Source organism: Papio anubis, chromosome 8 (assembly GCF_008728515.1).
Source record: "Papio anubis isolate 15944 chromosome 8, Panubis1.0, whole genome shotgun sequence".
In the NCBI taxonomy this organism is placed as follows: Eukaryota; Metazoa; Chordata; class Mammalia; order Primates; family Cercopithecidae; genus Papio; species Papio anubis.
Genome location: NC_044983.1, coordinates 16,079,345 through 16,099,935, shown reverse-complemented (window position 1 = coordinate 16,099,935; position 20,591 = coordinate 16,079,345). Strand labels below are relative to the sequence as shown.

The 20,591-nt window shown below is 34.5% G+C and overlaps 1 protein-coding gene across 50 annotated transcripts in view; it reads right to left on the bottom strand.

Annotated features, from left to right (window-relative positions):
* PCM1 (pericentriolar material 1) overlaps window positions 1–20,591 on the bottom strand; it is a 110,441-nt gene that overhangs the window by 35,768 nt on the left and 54,082 nt on the right. For 14 of the 50 annotated variants that reach the window (XM_031669392.1, XM_031669385.1, XM_031669390.1 and 11 more), the window contains 6 exons: window positions 16,242–16,406; window positions 11,214–11,386; window positions 10,743–10,871; window positions 6,885–7,005; window positions 5,177–5,335; window positions 3,325–3,461 (listed from right to left, as the gene is read on the bottom strand). In XM_031669392.1, the coding sequence (XP_031525252.1) occupies window positions 3,325–3,461; window positions 5,177–5,335; window positions 6,885–7,005; window positions 10,743–10,871; window positions 11,214–11,386; window positions 16,242–16,406 (884 nt within the window). Of the gene's footprint in view, window positions 1–3,324; window positions 3,462–5,176; window positions 5,336–6,884; window positions 7,006–7,414; window positions 7,911–10,742; window positions 10,872–11,213; window positions 11,387–13,720; window positions 13,778–16,241; window positions 16,428–20,591 lie in introns of those variants that run through there. The other 36 variants (XR_004185746.1, XM_031669369.1, XM_031669368.1 and 33 more) reach the window with 7 other exon arrangements.

Genomic DNA, 20,591 nt, shown 5'->3' with positions numbered 1-20,591 from the left:
TCTGCAGCAAGCAGACCTAATAGACATCTATAGAACTCTCCACCCCAAATCAACAGAATATACATTCTTCTCAGCAACACATCGTACTTACTCCAAAATTGACCACGTAATTGGAAGTAAAGCACTCCTCAGCAAATGTACAAGAACAGAAATTATAACAAACTGTCTCTCAGACCACAGTGCAATCAAACTAGAACTCAGGACTAAGAAACTCAATCAAAACCGCTCAACTACATGGAAACTGAACAACCTGCTCCTGAATGACTACTGGGTACATAACGAAATGAAGGCAGAAATAAAGATGTTCTTTGAAACCAATAAGAACAAAGATACAACATACCAGAATCTCTGGGACACATTTAAAGCAGTGTGTAGAGGGAAATTTATTCCTCAAGGATCTAGAACTAGAAATACCATTTGACCCAGCCATCCCCTTACTGGGGATATACCCAAAGGATTGTAAGTCATGCTGCTATAAAGACACACGCACACATATGTTTATTGCGGCACTATTCACAATAGCAAAGACTTGGAATCAACCCAAATGTCCATCAGTGACAGACTGGATTAAGAAAATGTGGCACATATACACCATGGAATACTATGCAGCCATAAAAAAGGATGAGTTTGGCCGGGCGCGGTGGCTCAAGCCTGTAATCCCAGCACTTTGGGAGGCCGAGGCGGGCGGATCACGAGGTCAGGAGATCGAGACCATCCTGGCTAACACGGTGAAACCCCGTCTCTACTAAAAAATACAAAAAACTAGCCGGGCGAGGTGGCAGGCGCCTGTAGTCCCAGCTACTCGGGAGGCTGAGGCAGGAGAATGGCGTGAACCCGGGAGGCGGAGCTTGCAGTGAGCTGAGATCTGGCCACTGCACTCCAGCCTGGGTGACAGAGCGACACTCTGTCTCAAAAAAAAAAAAAAAAAAAAAAAAAAAGGATGAGTTCGTGTCCTTTGTAGGGACATGGATGCAGCTGGAAACCATCATTCTCAGCAAACTATCGCAAGAACAGAAAACCAAATACCGCATGTTCTCACTCATAGGTGGGAACTGAACAATGAGATCACTTGGACACAGGAAGGGGATCATCACACACTGGGTCCTATTGTGGGGAGGGTGTGGGGGAAGGGACAGCATTAGGAGATATACCTAATGCAAATGACGAGTTAATGGGTGCAGCACACCAACATGGCACATGTATACACATGTAACAAACCTGCACACTGTGCGCATGTACCCTAGAACTTAAAAGTATTAAAAAAAAAAAAAAGTCTGTACTCCCCAAAGCAATCTACAGATTCAATGCAATTGTGATCAAAATACCAATGACATTCTTCACAGAATTAGAAAAAAGAATCCTAAAATTTATACAGCACCACAAAAAAAGCTCAGAATAGCCAAAGCTATCCTGAGCAAAAACAACAAAACTGGAAGAATCACGTTACCTGCCTTCAAATTATACTACACAGCTATAGTAACCAAAACAGCATGGTACTGGCATAAAAACAACAGACACATAGACCAATAGAACAGAGAACTCAGAAACAAATCCACATACCTACAATAAACTCATTTTCAACAAAGGTGCCAAGAACATACACTGGGGAAAAGACAGTCTCTTCACAGTAAACGGTGTTGGGATAAATGGATATCCATAAGCAAAAGAATGAAACTAGACCTCTATCTCTCACCATATACAAAAGTCAAATCAAAATGGATTAAAGACATAAATCTAAGACCTCATACTATGAAACTACTATATGAAAACAGTGGGGAAACTCTGCAGGACATTGGTCTAGGCAAAAATTTCTTGAGTAATATCCCACAAGCACTGGCAACCAACGCAAAAGAAGACAAACGGGATCACATCAAGTTAAAAAGCTTCTGCACAACAAAAGAAACAACAAAGTGAAAAGACAACCCACAGAATGAGAGAAAATATGTGCAAACCATCCATCTGACAAGGGATTAATAACCAGCATTATATAAAGAGTTCAAACAACTCTATAGGAAAAAATCTAATAATCTAATTTAAAAATGTGCAAAAGATCTGAATACACATTTCTCAAAAGTCCAGATACAAATAGCAAACAGGCATATAAAAGGTTCTCAACATGATCACAGAAATGCAAATCAAAACTACAACGAGAAATCATCTCACCTGTTAAAATGGCACTTATCCCAAAGACAGGTAATAACAAATGCTGGTTAGGATGTGGAAACTCACCAGAAAAGGAAACTCTCATACACTGCTGGTGGGAATGTAAATTAGTATAACCCCTCTGAAGAACAGTTTAGAAGTTGCTCAAGAAACTAAAAATAGAGCTAGAGCTATCATATGATCCAGCAATCCCACTGCTGGGTATATACAGAAAAGAAAGGACATCAGTGTATTAAAGGGGTATCTGCACACCCATGTTAGTTGCAGTGCTGTTCACAACAACCAAGATTTGGAAGCAACCTAAGTGTCCATCAACAGATGAACGGATAAAGAAAATGTGGTACATACACACAATGGAGTACTATTCAGTCATAAAAAATAATGAGACCTTGTCATCTGCAACAACGTGGATGGAACTGGAGGTCATTATGTTAAGTGAAGTTAGCCAGGCACAGAAAGACAAACTTCTTTCTGTTTGTCTTTGTTCTCACTTGTGGGAGCTAAAAATTAAAACAATTTAACTCATGGAGATGAAGTGTACAAGGATGGTTTTACCAGAGGCTATGAAGCGCAGTAGGGAATAGGGGAGATGGTTAATGGGTACAAAAAGTAGAACGAATGAATAAGATGCATTATTTAACAGCACAATAGGGTGACTACAGTCAATAATTTATACATTTAAAAATAACTAAAAGAGTATAACTGGATTGCTTGCAACACAAAGGTTAAATGCTTGAGGGGATGGATACCCCATTTACCATGATGTGATTATTACATATTGCATGCCTATATCAAACTATTTCACATATACCCCATAAATATATACATCTACTAAATACTCACAAAAATAAAAAATAAAATAAAATAAAAATAAAGGTAATAAATCCTGAAAAAATGCAGTAGAAAAATAATGATCTAGAAAGAAGTTTACGGTACAGTAAATGAAAAAAGCAGAATATGCACATGTGTACAAAATATTACTGAAAGGTTTACAGAATGTTGGTACGGCAAGCAAAATGTTGGTAGGATAAAAAAATTATGGGTGATAGTTTTTTTTTCTTTTGTTTACCTATACCATTGAACTTTATCACAATAAGGTCTTTTGTACGAATTAAAAAACAAAACACAAAGTTTTGTTTATTTTTTAAAATAACTGCTTACCTTCAAAAAGGGAATGACTTCTTTCATAATTGCTTTAATTTGCCGGTCCAGCTGCTGAGTATCAATTCTAGGACATGGGACGGTAGAAACTTCACTTACAGGTTGTTGTGAACTATGATTTTCAATAATGGGAGTTTCTAATTTTTAAAAAGAAAACGATACATTAGCATAAAAAAGCCTATTATATATACATATATGCCTTAATGTTGAAATTTAAAGAATATTAAATTCTGATTTTATGCTAATACAAAGAAATATGTTTGTACTTTTAGCACCCCTATCAATTAAAGTAGTAAGAAAACAACTATACCACATATTTAAAATTTTTATACAGAATTAGTACTTCTAATCAATAAGACATATACCTTCTAAATCGAATAACTGAAATCACAAAAATTCTAGAAGATAACACTGGAAAAATCCTTCTAGACACTGACTTAGGCAAAGACGTCATGACCAAGAACCCAAAAGCAAATGCAATAAAAACAAAGATAAACAGATGGAACTTAAATTAAAAAGTTTCTGCACAGCAAAAGAAATAATCATCTGAGTAAACAGACAACCCACAAAGTGTGAGAAAGTCTTTGTAAACTATGCATCTGACAAAGGACTAATACCCAGAATCTACAAAGAACTCAAATCAGCAAAAAAAAAAAAAAAAGGAAAAAAAAAAATCCCATCAAAAAGGGGGCTAAGGCCAGGTGTGGTGGCTCACAACTGTAATCCCAGCACATTGGGAGGCCGAGGTGGGCGGACCACTTGAGACCAGGAGTTCAAGACCAGCCTGGACAATATGCTGAAATCCCATCTCTACTAAAAAATACAAAACTTAGCTGGGCTTGGTGGCACATGCCTATAATCCCTGCTACTTGGGAGGCTGAGGCACGGTTGAGCCTGGCAGGCAGAAGATGCAGTGAGTTGAGGTTGTGCGACTGCACTCTAGCCTGGACAACAGAGCAAGACTGTGCTCAGATTAAAAAAAAAAAAAAATAGTAGTAGTAGTAATAGTAGGCTAAGGATATAGACTATTCTCAAAAGAAGATATAGAAATGGCCATCAAACATATGAAAAAATGCTCAAAATCACTAATTATCAGGGAAATGAAAATCAAAGCACAAACTACAATGTGATACCATACTACTCCTGCAAGAATGGCCATAATTTAAAAATAAAAAAATAAGAGACGTTTAGTGTGGACGTGGTAAAAAGGGAACACTTTGACAGTGCTGGTGGGCATGTAAACTAGTACAACCACTACGGAAAACAGTATGAAGATCTACCATTTGATCCAGCAATCCTACTACTAGGTATCTGCTGAGAAGAAGTCATTATATGAAAAAGATACTTGCATGAGCATGTTTATAGCAGCACAATCTGCAGTTGCAAAATATGGAACCAGCTCAAATGCCCATCAATCAACGAGTGGATAAAGAAAATGTGGTATATGTATGTATGTGTAGATATATACATATATTTATTTATACACCACAGCATACTACTTAACCATAAAAAGGAACAAAGTAATGGCATTCGCAGCTATCTGGATAGAGTTGGAGACCATTAATCTAAGCGATGTAACTCTGGAATGGAAAAGCAAACATTGCACATGCTTACTCATAAGTGGTAGCTAAGGTATGAGGATGCAAAGGCATAAGCAGGATACAATGGACTTTGGGGTTTCAGGGAAAAGGGTGGGAAGCGGATGAGGGATAAAAGACTACACACTGGTTACAGTGTATACTGCTCAGGTGATGGGTGCACCAAAATCTCAGAAATCACCACTAAAGAACTTATTCATGTAACCAAACACCACCTGTTCCCCCCAAAACCTACTGAAAACAAAAATATATACCTTCTAAATTATTAACTGTAGTACTTGCATCAGCACCATCTTCGTCCTCAATAATCCTGCAGGTGCATCTCATATTTGAGTTACTTTCAGCCTCAGTCTTCATGCGCTCATATTCCCTCATTCTGGCTAATGCTTGATCTAAGTGAATCACGGTGTTACCTATATTTGGAACAAAAATATTTTCTGAATATGTAAAAGTGAACTTTTTCATATACTCCTCAAAATGCATTAATTTAAAAATGTCCAAACAAAAGGAAGGAAAATTAGCTTCAACAAGTTCTACACACTACACTACTTGAGTACTTCATATACATTATCAAACTTATTTAATCCTTAGAATAATCCTATAAAGTAGATGACATTACTTTCATTTGCAGAAAACCTAAGTGAGTTGCTCAAGGTTTCACAGACAGTTCAATGTAGGAACAGGGCTTTAAACTTAGTTATCAAACTCTGAAGCCCATATTTATTTCACTACATTTTGCTGTTTCATTTAAACAATACAAGTAAATTCCAAAATGTCATGCAAATTCTGATGAAAACAATGCAACCTAAAACAAGCAAATTAGGTAAGAAAAAGGCCTATCAATGAAATTTCCCAATTCTATGTCTACTTCAGACACAGCTAGTGGTGCAGGATTGTAAGAAGAAAAAAAAAAAATCAATAAGTGAAAGAAAATACATAGGAGTCAAAGTATTCTGGCAACTCAGAAAGGGAGGGACAACCTAAGGGAAGAGGGTTGGCCAGCTATACAGTCATTTTTCTCTGTAATGGGATGAACTCAATGCAGACCCAAATAAGTATTTACTTAGAAGTCAGCTAAGGCTCAGAGTCCTCAATAATTACAATAAGCAAAAGGAATACTTTTGTTTGGGCAAACAGCAGAAATGTAATGACAGGGCAAGGCTAAGCCATTTTCTTTATAGTGGAAAAATACCTTTGAAATTATCTAAATCTTCTCCTCATCACGTGAACAAACACTAGGGTAACAGGACATTTACATTATTTTATGAACTAAGCGCCCCGGATGGCAGAATGACTGAATTCTCAGGTATCTTTTGATTGGCCACAGCCTAGAAATGTATCAAGTATCTATATATTTTTCTTTTCCTTAAATTTCCTTTCCAAGTCTAGGACTCGAGTTTTTTCTCCTTTGGGGTCTGGCAACCCTCTAAACCTCTTTTGTTTTACAGCTGATGGGAGAGGAAAAAAAAACAAAAACAAAACCAACCATGTGTTATGCCTGAGAGTTACTTGAGGTTTTCACTACAGGTTATTTAAGAAATTTGACTGATTACCTCAAATTACAAACTTAACATTTTTATTAAAAATATGATTAGATGAGGACTGCATTGTTCCCATGAATTAACTAGATGACCTTAAACGATGACCTTTCCTTTAAGGAAAAGGAAATTAACATTTTCTGAACTCAAGCAAGTAAGTTCCATTATATTTTCACAAAAACATAGCAAGGTAGGTAAGATTCCCATTTCCTTAGTACATGCAGAGAGTCAACAATGTCGGATGATTTGTCCACAGGGTTGAGTCAGAAGATTTTTGATTTTAGACTGACAGACAATTAAGTCCATATTCTTTCAACCACACACACTTCACCTTTCTAGACTTTTGTTTCCCTATCAATGCAATTCAAAGACTGGACCAGATAAACTTAAAGTTGTTTCTAAGATTATAAAAAACCCTGCTTACCTAGATCATCTGTTGCAAAAGGCTCAAAATTTGATGATACAGACAGGACACTAGCATTATCAGCATCATTCTGCTCACTTATTTTATGTGTTTCTCTTTCAAAGTTCTTCTCAAAAGTTTCCTAAGTTACAGTAAAACAAACAAACAAAAATCACTAGTACTTCTTTTAAGAATTTCACATTAAGGATTTAACAGAGATAACTAAGTATTTACATAAAATTGTACACCTAAAAGATATTCATAAGTTTCCTCAGTATTCTGTCCAAACAAGATAATATAACCAAAGTTATTAAATGTTGAATATAGAGTCACAGAGAACAGTAACATAAGTAGCCTTGCAGAGTATTTGTTATTATGTAGATAAACATACACAAAGACAGCTACTGATTAAATTCTAATTTGGCAAAGTTAACATTTTTAATTATTTCTCTACTCTCAGGGACATTCTCCTATCTCCAAACGCTAACAATGTCTGGTAGCTTACTCTACCTGGCTGTCTCACATCTCTAGAAAAAAATATCACAACATCATTTGCATTTTTTAAAATAAACTTTATTGAAATATAATTTATATACAATGCACTCACTTTAAAAGTACAGTTTGATAAGTTTTGACAAATATATACACTCATGTAACCAGATTCCCTAAAGACCATTTCCATTGGCCCAGGATGTTTCTTCACACCCCTCTACAGTCAATCTCCACCACACCCTACTCATGATTTCTATCACTGTAGATCAGTTCTGCTGATTGTAGAACTTCATACAAATGGAACCAGCCAGTATACACTCTTCGTTGTCTTGACTTCTTTCACTTAGTATGTTTCTGAAATGATTCCATGCTGTGTGTTTCAGAAGTTCATTATTTTTTAATGGCTGCATATATTCCACTGTATAGAAATACCACAGTTTGTTTATCCATTTATCTCTTGATGCTTCAGTTTGAGGCTATCATGACTAAAGATGCTATGAACATTAACGTACAGTGTTTTTGTGACACATATTTTCATTTCTCTTGGATGAACACCTAGAAGAGAAATTGCTGGGTCACATGCCACGTTTATGTTTGTAAGAAACTGCCACACTGCTTTCCAAGTGGTTGTGCAATTTTACATTCTCATAAGGACTGTGAGGGTTCCAACTGTTCCACATTCTCACCAACACTTCTTATTGTCAATCTTTTCATTTTAGCCATTCTCGATGTGAAGTGGTATTTTCTGTGGCTTTAATTTGCATACTAGCCATTCATATATCTTCTTTCATTAAGTGCCTGTTCAAATCTCTTGCCCAGTTTTTACTGAGTTGTCTTACAACTGAGTTGTAAGCTTTATATAGTCTAGATACCAGACAGTTGTCAGATGTACATACTGGGATTATTTTCCCATAAGAGTATCTTTTGAAAACCAGAAAATTCCTATTTTTGTCAAGTCTAATTTATTAATTTCTTCTTTTATAGTTAGTGCTTTCTGTGCCCTAAGAAAACTTGGCCTATGTCAAGGTCATAATTTTCTCCCATTTTCTTTTAAAAGTTTTAATAGTGTTGGCTTTTACAGGACTTTAGGTCATTTCAAATTAATTTTGTTTATAGTGGCAGGGTGTCTCACTTACATTTTGATTATGACATTTTACAATTGTGTTCTTTCCCTTAACTACTGATCTTTTTAAAGTTTCCTATCTTCAATTATGAAATCAAAGATTCGTCCCTGATTAAAGGAAATTTGGACATTAAGGAACATATTTGAGAAATAGGGAAACCATTTTTTTACTTCTTCAAGTAAGACTTGAAGACAGATGTGTTTTTACCATTTTATTATCATCAGGAGCAGGAGACACAAAGTGTGTTCTTCTTCCTAAACCTCAATGTCTCCACTCCATCCTCCTTGACTTAAACTCCCAGACACCTAGTTTCACTTTCATTTCTCTCTTCCCTGGGCAAGACAGGTATCTCTTACACATCTTAATATATCTTTGTAAAAGCTTCAAAAATGGAGCTCAAGAAGCATAGAAGCATCTAGAGAATGAGGCTCTAAATCTGCCCAATACAAAAAACACCACATGGCTATTTAAATAAAATTTAAAATTTAGTTCCTCAGTCATAATAGCTACACTTCAAGTACTTGCTAGCATGTGGCTAATGACTACAGCATTAAAAAATGCAGACATAAAATAATTCCATCACTATAGAAAGTTCTACTGGATACTGCTGCTTCAGATCTGTGAGTGTCAACACTGGATGTTGTTGTGCTGCTGATTAACCGGCATTAGTAAAGGGAAGATGCTGACCTTAATGCTGAGTTTAAGTTTTGGAAGAAATATCAAAGAACTGATTTAGTTACTTAATTAAAGTAATACTAAACACAATTACTATCCCAAGTCCTTACTTGTCAAGTAGTATAGCATCTTTAAATTTCATTTGATTTTAAAACCTTCTTAGGTTAACTTTATCCTAAATTGTAGCTCAACTTTCAAAATGTGCTATCAATGGTGAAAACCAATGTGCTACAATCTCTTAAAATAAATCAAAGTAATGCTGCCTGTATGAAACTTGGATAAAAGTGAAAGCACTGGAATTAAGGATATAAAATTATTGAAAAATACGTCTATGAATGGAGACTGTTCATTCTCTCTCAAGTTATTTCAATGCCCAATAAACCTTAATATAATTTAACAACTATTTTTTATGTATTCAAGCAGATCGCATTTCATTTCCAACAAAAAGGAATACACAATTTTCAATTAGTTGTAATAACAATCCAAAGGAGCAAATACTTAAACACTACTTCACATTTCACATTGCAAAGTTAATTAAAACCATGTAGTTTTTAGACACAGGTTTATGTTATAGTACTAAAGAAGTTAGAGTCCAGTGGGAAAACATTTAAACACAAAAGATGAGCTAGGGAACTATTATTTTAAATATGAGAAGTTAAAGAGCAAAAATTCAGAAAAACTCAGAAAATTACTGTATCTGAAGAGGCAAGACAATCCTTTGAGGAAACACTGTCTTCAGAAAAAATTTAGTATTAACACTTCAACAAAAGGCAGAAACAGTAACTTCCCACTCTCTACCTATAGCCGATATTTGCTAATCAACTATGGAACTCTTACCGACATAACTCCAGGTGCTAGAGTTGTCATAAAAAAAGGAACGTATTTGCTATCCCACGACCACATATAGTATTTTACAATAAAAGCAAGGCCTGAACCTTGAAACAGGTGATTCCCAAACACCTAGCACATTATCTCCTCAGTATACTAGCAGTTTTCTCACAGTTATTCAATCAGTGATGTGCTAAGTGCTATTTGGAGGACACAGCTTACTAAATTTATACCATTCTCCTCAGCACTCTTCTCCATTTCCAGGTCCTTTTTATTCTATTCAAAATTTTCTCCATCAATTGGAATACATCAAATCACAAGTTTTTTCCTGGAAGACTTTCTTTTGTCTAGGCTTTTTTTTTTTTAACCCAAAGACCTGATTTATCCTGTATTTATTCATTCAAGGGTTTTTACTATAATCTGATTGCTGTCTGTTTTACTGAGTATCTTAAATAAATACAACATACATTTGTAAACGTCTTTTAAGAGTCAGCCTCTATATTGGGTAATAATGACATAAATATGGCTATCTTAGACCTCATAATCTATCATACATACCTAATTTTTGGTGTCTGCTACCATATTTTGATTGCATATTATAACTTGCCCTCAAAATAAAATAACACATTATACCCAGGTTTTAAAAAAAGCTGAAAAACAAGTATATTAGGTCTACCTACAATTTGACAATAACCTATTTAACTTTTATTTGCTGCATACTAAAATTATGTCTACAGTTCACTAATCATTATCAGCTTACATCATCAGTAGTAGCAAGGCTCTCACTAGGAGTAAGTTCTGAGTTTGACGCTATCCAAGTACCAGAGTTTACTGACTTTACATTTTCTCCTTTTGCATGGCTCTCAGAAATATGTCTGGATACTATGTCCTAAATAAGAAAATAAGATCATTATCTACATAAAACATACATGCTTAATCATTCATTTATATTACAGATTCAAAAGTAAAAGCAGATGGAAGGAAAAATGTACTGTTTCTACCCTCACAGGTTAAGTGTGAAGAAGAAGTAGACAAAACACTGAAAAGGTACTCAAAAAAATACTTTAAATGCTACTTAAGCTATACAAAAATTTTAAACAAAATGTCAAGAAAGCACACAGAGAACAGATCAAAATTCATATGGTACATGCTTCAGTCTAAGAAAGCAACCAGATGTAATCATGAAGAAGGTGATAATAGGGTAGGAAAAATTATGTTAGGTACCAGATACCTGCAATGCATATAAAGCCCTCTGTCTCAAGTAGTCTGTATTAAGTAGCTGAAGCTCATGGAAGAGTTCAATAAGAAAATGTGGACGAGATTCATTTTGAGAAATTAATGTAGCTACTTCAGAATAAATAGTATCTCGCAAAGCTTCAAACATGGAAAAATCACTCCCAGTTTCTGGAATACATAAAAGACCAGAAAGTTAATACTGATGAAATACCTTCATGACAACTTTTATTAGCTAACATCATTACTCTCACCTTTAAATTACGTAAAAATTCTATTTTAGACAATTCTATTTCAGAGCTTTTAAAGTAGAAAAGAAGCTTAATATTACCAAGATAAATAAAATCTTAAGATATCAAGATATGTATTTTATACTAAAAATAAAATGTTATTGCATGAATAATATTACCTAGCATTATTAAGAATCATATTTATTTCTGGTCATATAAAATATACAGAAAATATTACACATTTTATGGGAAACATCAGTGAAAATCTTTCAACACTAAGAAATAAGCTAAGTGCTCATTTCTTTTTTGCTTTTGCTAATATGAACTTCATTACAGAAAAGGAAGTTTGTATATTTTGTTAATGTTAAAAAGAATAAACTGAATGTTGCCAATTAAAACTACTAGATTAAGGTCTATCCAATATAGTCTAATTATCAAATCTCATACATCACAAAGAAAAGTGCTATGCTGATGAGTAACCAAATTTGTAACCTAACATAATAGGTCAATTTCACCACTGTGTCTTATTTACATACTCAAGTGTATATTGGAGCAGGCAAGTAACCCAACTGAAGTTTTCAGTTTCACAGAATCTAGGCATCACTCTATTATGTAGCTACAATTTGGCTATATTTACTAGTTGATAACACAAAATTATCACACTCAAAGGTATCCAGTTATACCCTTAATTTTAAGAGGGCAAATTAGGAACTGTTCCCATTTTGAGTTGTCTGTGGGATAAAAAATCTCAAAGTAGTTCTAGCTATCAAATTCTGTAAACTCTAGTTCAACAAAAGAACCACAAATAGCTAGTAAAATATTCAAGTTCTGCAAAAATCAATAAGTTTCTAAGAAAGAGAATTTAAAATATTGAGTATTTTAATATATTGTGCTTTCAAATAAGTATATATACAAGATTATAAAAACTCATTTTTGTGAGAAGGATAAAAAAAATGCAAAAAGAATGTGCTCTAACAGAAAAATTTTCCACTACTCGGCTAATAATATCTTCAGGTCTCAATTTCCACAAGCATAAAATAATAACATAACTAATACAAGGTATTAACAGAAAATAATTATATATAACAAATATGCAACTTCCCTATTTTGCCTCAGTTACAGGTATAAAATGAAGTGATACACTAAGTTCTCCTAATAGTTTTAAAGTATGAACTGTTACAAAAATAACACTTATTATAATAAGCAGGAACCAAAACTATCTCTGTAAGAAATCTCTACTAATGGGAAAAATCCAGGTAAAAAGAATTTGATATGCAAATTTTCAACTTGTATACTATAGTGCAGTTTAATCATACTTAATTAAAAAAATTCATTTCAAAGCCACAAGAACTGTTTAATGACATATTTAATACCTCTGTATGTGATAAAATTATCAATCTAAATTGCATATTAAAAATTAAATTATTCTCAAATAATGAATATGCCAAACACAAGCTTCATTCCCCCACCACTTCTGCAGTCAAGAGGTGGAAAGTTTATGCCAGTTTCTCCTCCTGAACTGAAATTGATTAGCTTTGGCTAGAAAAATCCCTAATCTTAATCAGGTTTCTCTAATTCCATCCTGTTTTTATATCCTATTTTCAGAGTTCTTTCTTTTCAAAGTGCTACTGATATATTCAGCTTTGTCAGTTATGGGTCCTTGTTTTGTATCTTTAGATTCCCCTAAAGGTTCCATTCAAACTGGCTTTTACATTTCATTCATGTAAAGCTGCAGGAGGAGTTAAAAAAAATTTACATCTCTAAATCATAAAGAACCATATTTAATGAGAATACTTATATTAAAGACTAAAATAGTATTTGGGAATCTTTGTAATTTCCATGATCTTTATTTATCACAGTCTTTGCATGTAATAAATAGTTGTTTTGTTTGATGACTTATTTTTCTAAGATGTTGACTGAAACGGAAAAATAAACTATAAAACTGTATTTCTAGTTCTAAGAAATATTAATGCTTTGAAGAAGTACAAAATAACCTCAAATCAAGTACTAAACCATAAAAAAGGTTTCTATTACACTTATGAATGTGTTAGGTTACATACACTAACAGAATATGAAAACAAAAGCAGCCAATTTTACCAAGAATTATAAATGAAAGGCTTCAGAATTTTATGAATTAAATTATCTTTTACAATAGTCACATAACATATATACTCTAAGCTAAATCTAAAAAAGAAAAAAATCAGAATAATAAAACTTTTAGGACCAATGGGAAAAAATTAACAAAAGTGGACACCAAAACTACGCAGATTGTTACCTGGCGGTTCATTGCATGCATTTCTGTTAGACTGCTGTAGTATTCTCCTAGCATGTGCTGTAGGAAAGGGCAGACATAAGGATGAACATAAAATGTGTATGAGTAGTAAAGACAGGGTCTATAACATGAATAAGTGAATGAAAAAAAGAAATAAGCAAATTTCTTTAAAATTGTTTGCCTGAACTAAGGCTTATGCTCTACTTAAAAATAATCTCAAGGAAAAAAACCTCAAAAGGTTTGCTATAAACCTATATTAAGGCAACTTATGATGACTATCATAATAAACTTCTATCATTCATTTTTAGAAGCATACACATCAAGGTGAACCTCCCACAACACCCACGGGAGAAGAGGACTGCGTGATTTAATACTAGCAGTCATATTATGCTATACTCTAATAATCATATGTTATGAGTAGAGTTACAAAAAGTAACATGCCTTACATGCTATAAAGAATTCTAGGTTAATGATTAAAACTAAAAATAAATCTTTTCAGGGCTGGGTGCAGTGGCTCACGCCTGTAATCCCAGCACTTTGGGAGGCCAAGGCGGACAGATCACGAGATCACGAGATCAGGAGATTGAGACCATCCCGGCTAACAAAGTGAAACCCTGTCTCTACTAAAAATACAAAAAATTAGCCAGGCGTGGTGGCACGCACCTGTAGTCCCAGCTATTCGGGAGGCTGAGGCAAGAGAATTGCTTGAACCCGGGAGGCAGAGATTGTAGTGAGCTGAGGTCGCACCACTGCACTCCAGCATGGGTGACAGAGCGAGACTCCGTCTCAAAAATTTTTTTTTTTAAATCTTTTCAGAATGTAAATATGTAAACTTGTGCATATTTATACTATTCAAACATTTTTTAATTCACCAAAATTCAATCATTATATTTCTCTAAGTAACAGTAATAGGGCCTGAAGTACTATGACCAATTAAGACTTTCAGTTTAGTGTCCTTCTTCGACCTCTACCTGACTGTTTATTTTTTGAAGATATCACTATTTGGTAGAGAGAGTAAAAGGAGATGAAAATTATAAAATTTTAGTAAAATTCTGGGATCAGGAGAACAGGATTGATATTTTTGCAGAAAGGAACACAGACTTAACAGAAGCCCAGCTTCTAAGTTCAGCTTTACCACTTCCTAGCAATGTGAGCTTAAGAAATTCGTTTCAAAATGCAAACAAATGTGATGTTTCTTTTCTGATTACAAAATGGTAAATGCTCATGAGTTTAAAGATGATAAAACCACTATTAACATTTTGATGCATTTTCTTCCAGCCTTTTTGCATTCAAATTTTCGTCTGTACATAGTTGAGATCATACTGTTGAGACAATGCTAAATCTTAATTTCTTTTTTTTTTCCCCTTTGGTTTTCTTAGGTTGGATTACTACAAGTACAATTACTGGATTAAGGGCATGACTTTTGAAACTTTCCAGAAAAGTTGTACCAGTTTATATTACTGAGCCTTTATGAGTACTGAAAAACAAAACAAAAAGTGCCCTCTCTTTGACTATGTTTCCTCTGAAAAATGGAAATCAAACCAACTCAGCGTTATGAGGCTCAAATGAGATTTGTTGGTAATTTGAAAATAATGGAGCATGGCACAAAAGATAGCTGCCATTATCATTTTTAAGCAAAAAACGCATGCATTTTACACTAATGCCAATGAAAGCTACTAGATTAAGGTCTACCCAGTATAGTCTAATGTCATGTTATTACCTCTCTCTCTCCATATTTCTTTGGGATATTCTTTACAAATTAGGAAACTACTGGTGCTTACTTAAGTATTATTTGCTGCCAAGGGACTCAAAAAGTGACAAACAGGGAAATACTATAATAATGTGATTAAGGCAACAAAGTAGGTTTATACAAGCTACAAGGAAAACAGGAGAAAGGGGAAACTATCCGAGCTTGGATTAGAATGGAGTTCCAGAATTAAAATTGTATTAAGAGTCCAGCAGAGAAATGAACTTACAAAAAAGGTAGAAAGGACTTGAGATAGAAAAATAGCTACCGAGGCATGAAAGAATGTGATAGCTATACAAAAACTTCAGTTCAGTGCCACACAAAGAAAAAAGTGCAAAGCAGAGGGTGTTGAGAAATGAGTCTGGAAAGGCAGGAAGCAATCAAATCCCTGATGGCCATGTATGTTCCGTGAAGGCATTCAGACTTTATCCTGTAGGCAAAAGTGAGCCAAAGGATTGAAGCAGGGGATGACATGATTTCCTATCTAATTCTTAATCAGATAAGATATTCAGAATTTGAAATGAGGAGTTCCACAACTGTAACTATCCTTTGTTTAGAATTTTATTAAAACGTGTTCAAAACTATTAAACAGTATAACAAAAAATATTTTCAGTTTCTATTTCTCAGTATCAAGGAATGTGCACTACAATTTCCACTATAAAACCTTCCACATGATAGATATGTGTGATACACCAATTTTAAAACCTGCTTTATTACAGCTTTTCAAATCTAAGCTGAAAACCTCCTTATATTAATGCAAACCAAAAAAGAACATACCTGAAGATATTTCTGTAGACCTATTACATTTTATTATTTTTTCCAGTTGCTCATGATTCTTTCTGCTGAATACTTTTGCTTGAACAGGCTCTTCAGTCTGGGCTGAATGTCTGTTCCTACTTTTGCAAGGTTCACATGTGCTAGACATACTGGCACTTTCATACCCTTGAGTAAAAAAAGTGACAACTGTTATCAGTTGCAACTAACTCACACTAAAAGGGAAATCGGTTTCCACAGTCAAACAGTACAGGTAACTCAATTTAGAATGCTAGGAAGGCCTGGTATAAACAGGACACAAAATAGTAAATATGTCTTGGAGGTATCTTTGCAATACCCTTTGGAAGCATGAGGTAACAGTAATAAATCTAACCTTCACTGTTCTTTGATACTCATCTTAATGAGTATATTCCAATTCGAAGTATATGGCAGACCTTAAATGACCCCAAATCTCTACTAGAATTCCAAGTTAGCAATTTTTAATATTAGGAAACATAAGAATTACATCCGATATATACAAATATCCATTATAGAGGGAGAGCAGTCAAATATATTTACCTTTCTTATTATATCTTTTATGTGACATGACTTAAGAGGTCTTACCCATCAATAGGTTATACATATATTCTACAAAATGTTCAAGTTTTTAAAATATTTTGGTATATACACAAGGTAGAAATTCTTTTTTTTTTTTTTTTTGGTTCCACATGGATAGGTGGCTATACCTACCCTCTTTCCACTGAATTAAAATATACATCGGTCAATATACTAAATTCCAATATTTGGGGTTTTATTTTTGGACATTTTATCTGTTCAACTTAGCTATTCCAATGCCATTTTCATTTATTTAGAAACACAAGTTATACGGTATGATCAAATATCTGTTAAGGCAAGTCCTACTAGCTTCACTTTTTTCTTGACTATTCTGGGGCACCTGTCCTTCCATATAAGCTTTGAAGTTTTTATTTGTATTTTTTCAACTTTAAAAACCATCTCTGGGGACTCAAAATGGAATCAAATTAAAAGTATGTGTTCATCTGGAGAGAACTGGAATTTAATAATCTTACGCATTTCCATCTTTTCCATCTTAAGAACATGGTTATGTTTTTATATTTGTTCAATCTTTCTGATGTTCTTCAAAAATACAGCTTTTTAGAGACCTAGTACTTTCCTTGTTAAATCTGTTCCTTACGTTTTACCGCCCCCCACTCAAACACTTTTGACTACTACTGTGAGAAGGGCATTCCTCTCCACTTTCATCCTACTGGATATTACAATAGAGAAAAATATTCACACACTTATTCCATAACCAGTCACTTTAACAGTTTACCTTGTAACTCTAGGAGTTACTTTCCAGTATCTCTTGGGCTTAGTATATAAAAATGCCACTAGAAAAAACACATAAAATTTGTTTCCTTCCTTTTCCAATATTTATTACAATTATAATTCCAATTATTTGACATAATGCTTCCCAAATAATGATAAATAATGATGGTGGTACAGAAGGAATCCCTGTTTAGTTCCTAATTGAGACAGAAATATCTCTGGAGTATTTTCATTTACAATGGTGCACACTGGCTAACAGTCTTTACTACACTTAAATAACTGCCTTTGTTTTCCTTTTTTTTTAAATTTTCTTTTGAGACTGAGTCTCATTCTGTTGCCCAGGCTCAAGTACAGTGGCACAATCTTGGCTCATTGCAACCTCCACCTACCAGGCTCAAGCAGTCCACCTGCCTCACCCTCCCAAAGTGCTGGGATTACAGACATAACTATCTTCTTATACCCATTTTACTTCAAATTCCCATGAGAATAGCTTCAAATTTTATCTAATCTGCTATGATTATGACTTCTGTCCCTTTGATAGAATAAATTATGTTGACAGATTTCCTGGTAACAAATCATCATTACATGTCTGTAGATAGTCTAGTGTAGATTGTCTAGAATTCTTTTGATACAATGGCAGATTCAATGTGCTAATATTTTATTTTTACTTTTGAATTTATATTAGTGAGACTGATCTACTGTTTCCTTTATTAAACTGTTCTCTCTTGTCTTTATCTTCCCTTGTATACAGATCTCTTATGATTCATAGGTTGTTTCTTCAGGTTTCCTCAAATAGGATCAACTAGTATCTCTTTTTCATTCTGACACGTGGAGGGTCCTTTGGCTGAGTACAAGGTTCTTGAGTTGCAGTTCTTTGTCAACTGTGTAGCATCATTCCACCTTTTTCTACTTCTACTTGTGTGGTAAGGAAGATTGCCTGGTGTTGCCCTGGTTCTTTTTCTTTGTATGCAACTTGGTCTTTCATGTGGAAGCTTAGAGGATTTTTACTTTTTCCTTGGAATTCAGGGATTTTTACCAGACTCTGCATAGGTGTTTGTGTGTTTCCCTCACTTCTCTCCTGGCTAGACAACTGTCAGCTGTTCTGATCTGCAGTCTCAAGTCTTTCTTCATCCCATCTATTATTTAGTTATTGCTTGTCCACCTGTTTTTTTTTTTTCTCCTTTAGAACTTCTTGTAAGCCTCTAATTGTTTTCTCTTGATTTTATCTGTTAGTACTTTCTTTCCATTTAATGACATATTCTTCCCCTTGATTTTCTAGGCCAGTAATTTGGAACTTAATAGCACGTGTCCTCTTTTTCAAATAATCTAAACATTAAAACTTAGTTATTTTTTCTCTAGTTCTAAAGAATTTGCTATAATTCAATCTGTTTATGTGCCCTTATTATTTTGTTCAAGCATATTTGTTCAATATTTTGTTCAATAATTCTATTTTCAATAGGTTTTGCCTGTTCCAGTGGTCTTCTTCTGTTTTCTCTCTGGTAACTAGGTCCCTTTTATATGCACTGTTATCTTCATTGGCCTAGTCATGACTCTCACCTTCTCTTAAGGCTGGACCCAAATGCTGGATAGCTTTAATGATGGCAAGATGAGGGTGCATGGAAGTCTCACTGCTGTGGTCAAGCAACATTTTCGCTAGCAAGTTGTCAGTCCCTCATCAAGACTATGGGAGGAATCTTCTCTACTGCTTAGTTTCTTCAGCTGTGAAGACTAATGCTCTCCCATGTACAGGGTTAAGGAAGGCTGCCACCTACTCACTCAATAACCCTTCTACCAACTAGTAGCTTGAAGTAGCAAAACATTGCTACTCTTGGGGGTAAGGGGAAGGGTCAATAATAGGAGGAATTGCACGGATCTCCTCCATCATAGCTTTCACCAAGAATCATGGAGATCGGACTATGCTCCTGACACTCTAGGAAAGAGCCAGCAGACCCTAAAGCCTTGCTTGCATCTTCCAGATCACTGCAGGTCGACTAATAACAAATAATTTCCCAAAACACTGTCAATTTATTATCTGTGATATCCCATCTAGATTCAACCCTCCCTCTCTGTTTCCAAGGCCATCATATAAGACTTCATCATCTCAAATTTAGGTTCCAAGTTTTTCCACTGGTCTCTCAGACTAAAGTTTAGCCTTTGCCACCCAGTCTGCATGAAATTTACTAAAAGGCCTCTTGATTATTATTGATCTTAATATAAAACCAGCAATAAAGGGTATGAGTGCCAAAAGTAATATGTAAAATGACATGACTGGTAGTATATTGCTCACTTAATAACATACAATGATTCTAAAGAAAAAAATTTTAAGTATGTTATTCTAACATGAACATTTATATAAGTGAAATGAAACATTTAAATGCTGTTACTGTATCAGATGAAAAATGCTGAATAAATTTTAACCAAAATTAAAATACAGGTAATGTGGTATATACAACATTCTCACTGGGGAGTCACAATAGATACTTTAAAAAGGCATACATACAGTCATCCCCCAAAACAGCTAAAACTGTGAAGAGAAGCAGGCTATAATTATTAAGATGCTACGAAAAGAGAAAAAAAGAAAAAAAAACTATGGTTTTATATATGAGTCCCAAATTAAAAACATCAAAGGCTACATTTCCAAAGTTAAGGTACTAATGTGTGACTGAATTCTTTCTCTCCTGGATATCTTGATAGTAATCATCTGGGAAGAGTAGAATTAATGAAGGTTAATAATACTTCTGAGAAACACTGGCTAGGCCAGAAAGTATAACAATAGCAAGAGTAACACATGATGCTTATTACTGAGGATAACTGTGATGAGAGATAAGGATGTTATCTCCTATGCCACTTCACTACTCTTTCCCTTTCTCATTCTGTTTTTCTCAGCATGGGGGGCTGACATTACTAGAAGAAACAGTACTTCTACTTGGGCCTCCACTGAAGGGAAACAGATCAGCCATGGCACTCTAGAGACCTTGCACATGTGCAGAGAGGTTAAGGTCTGAATCACAGTACAAGCTGTCTTGG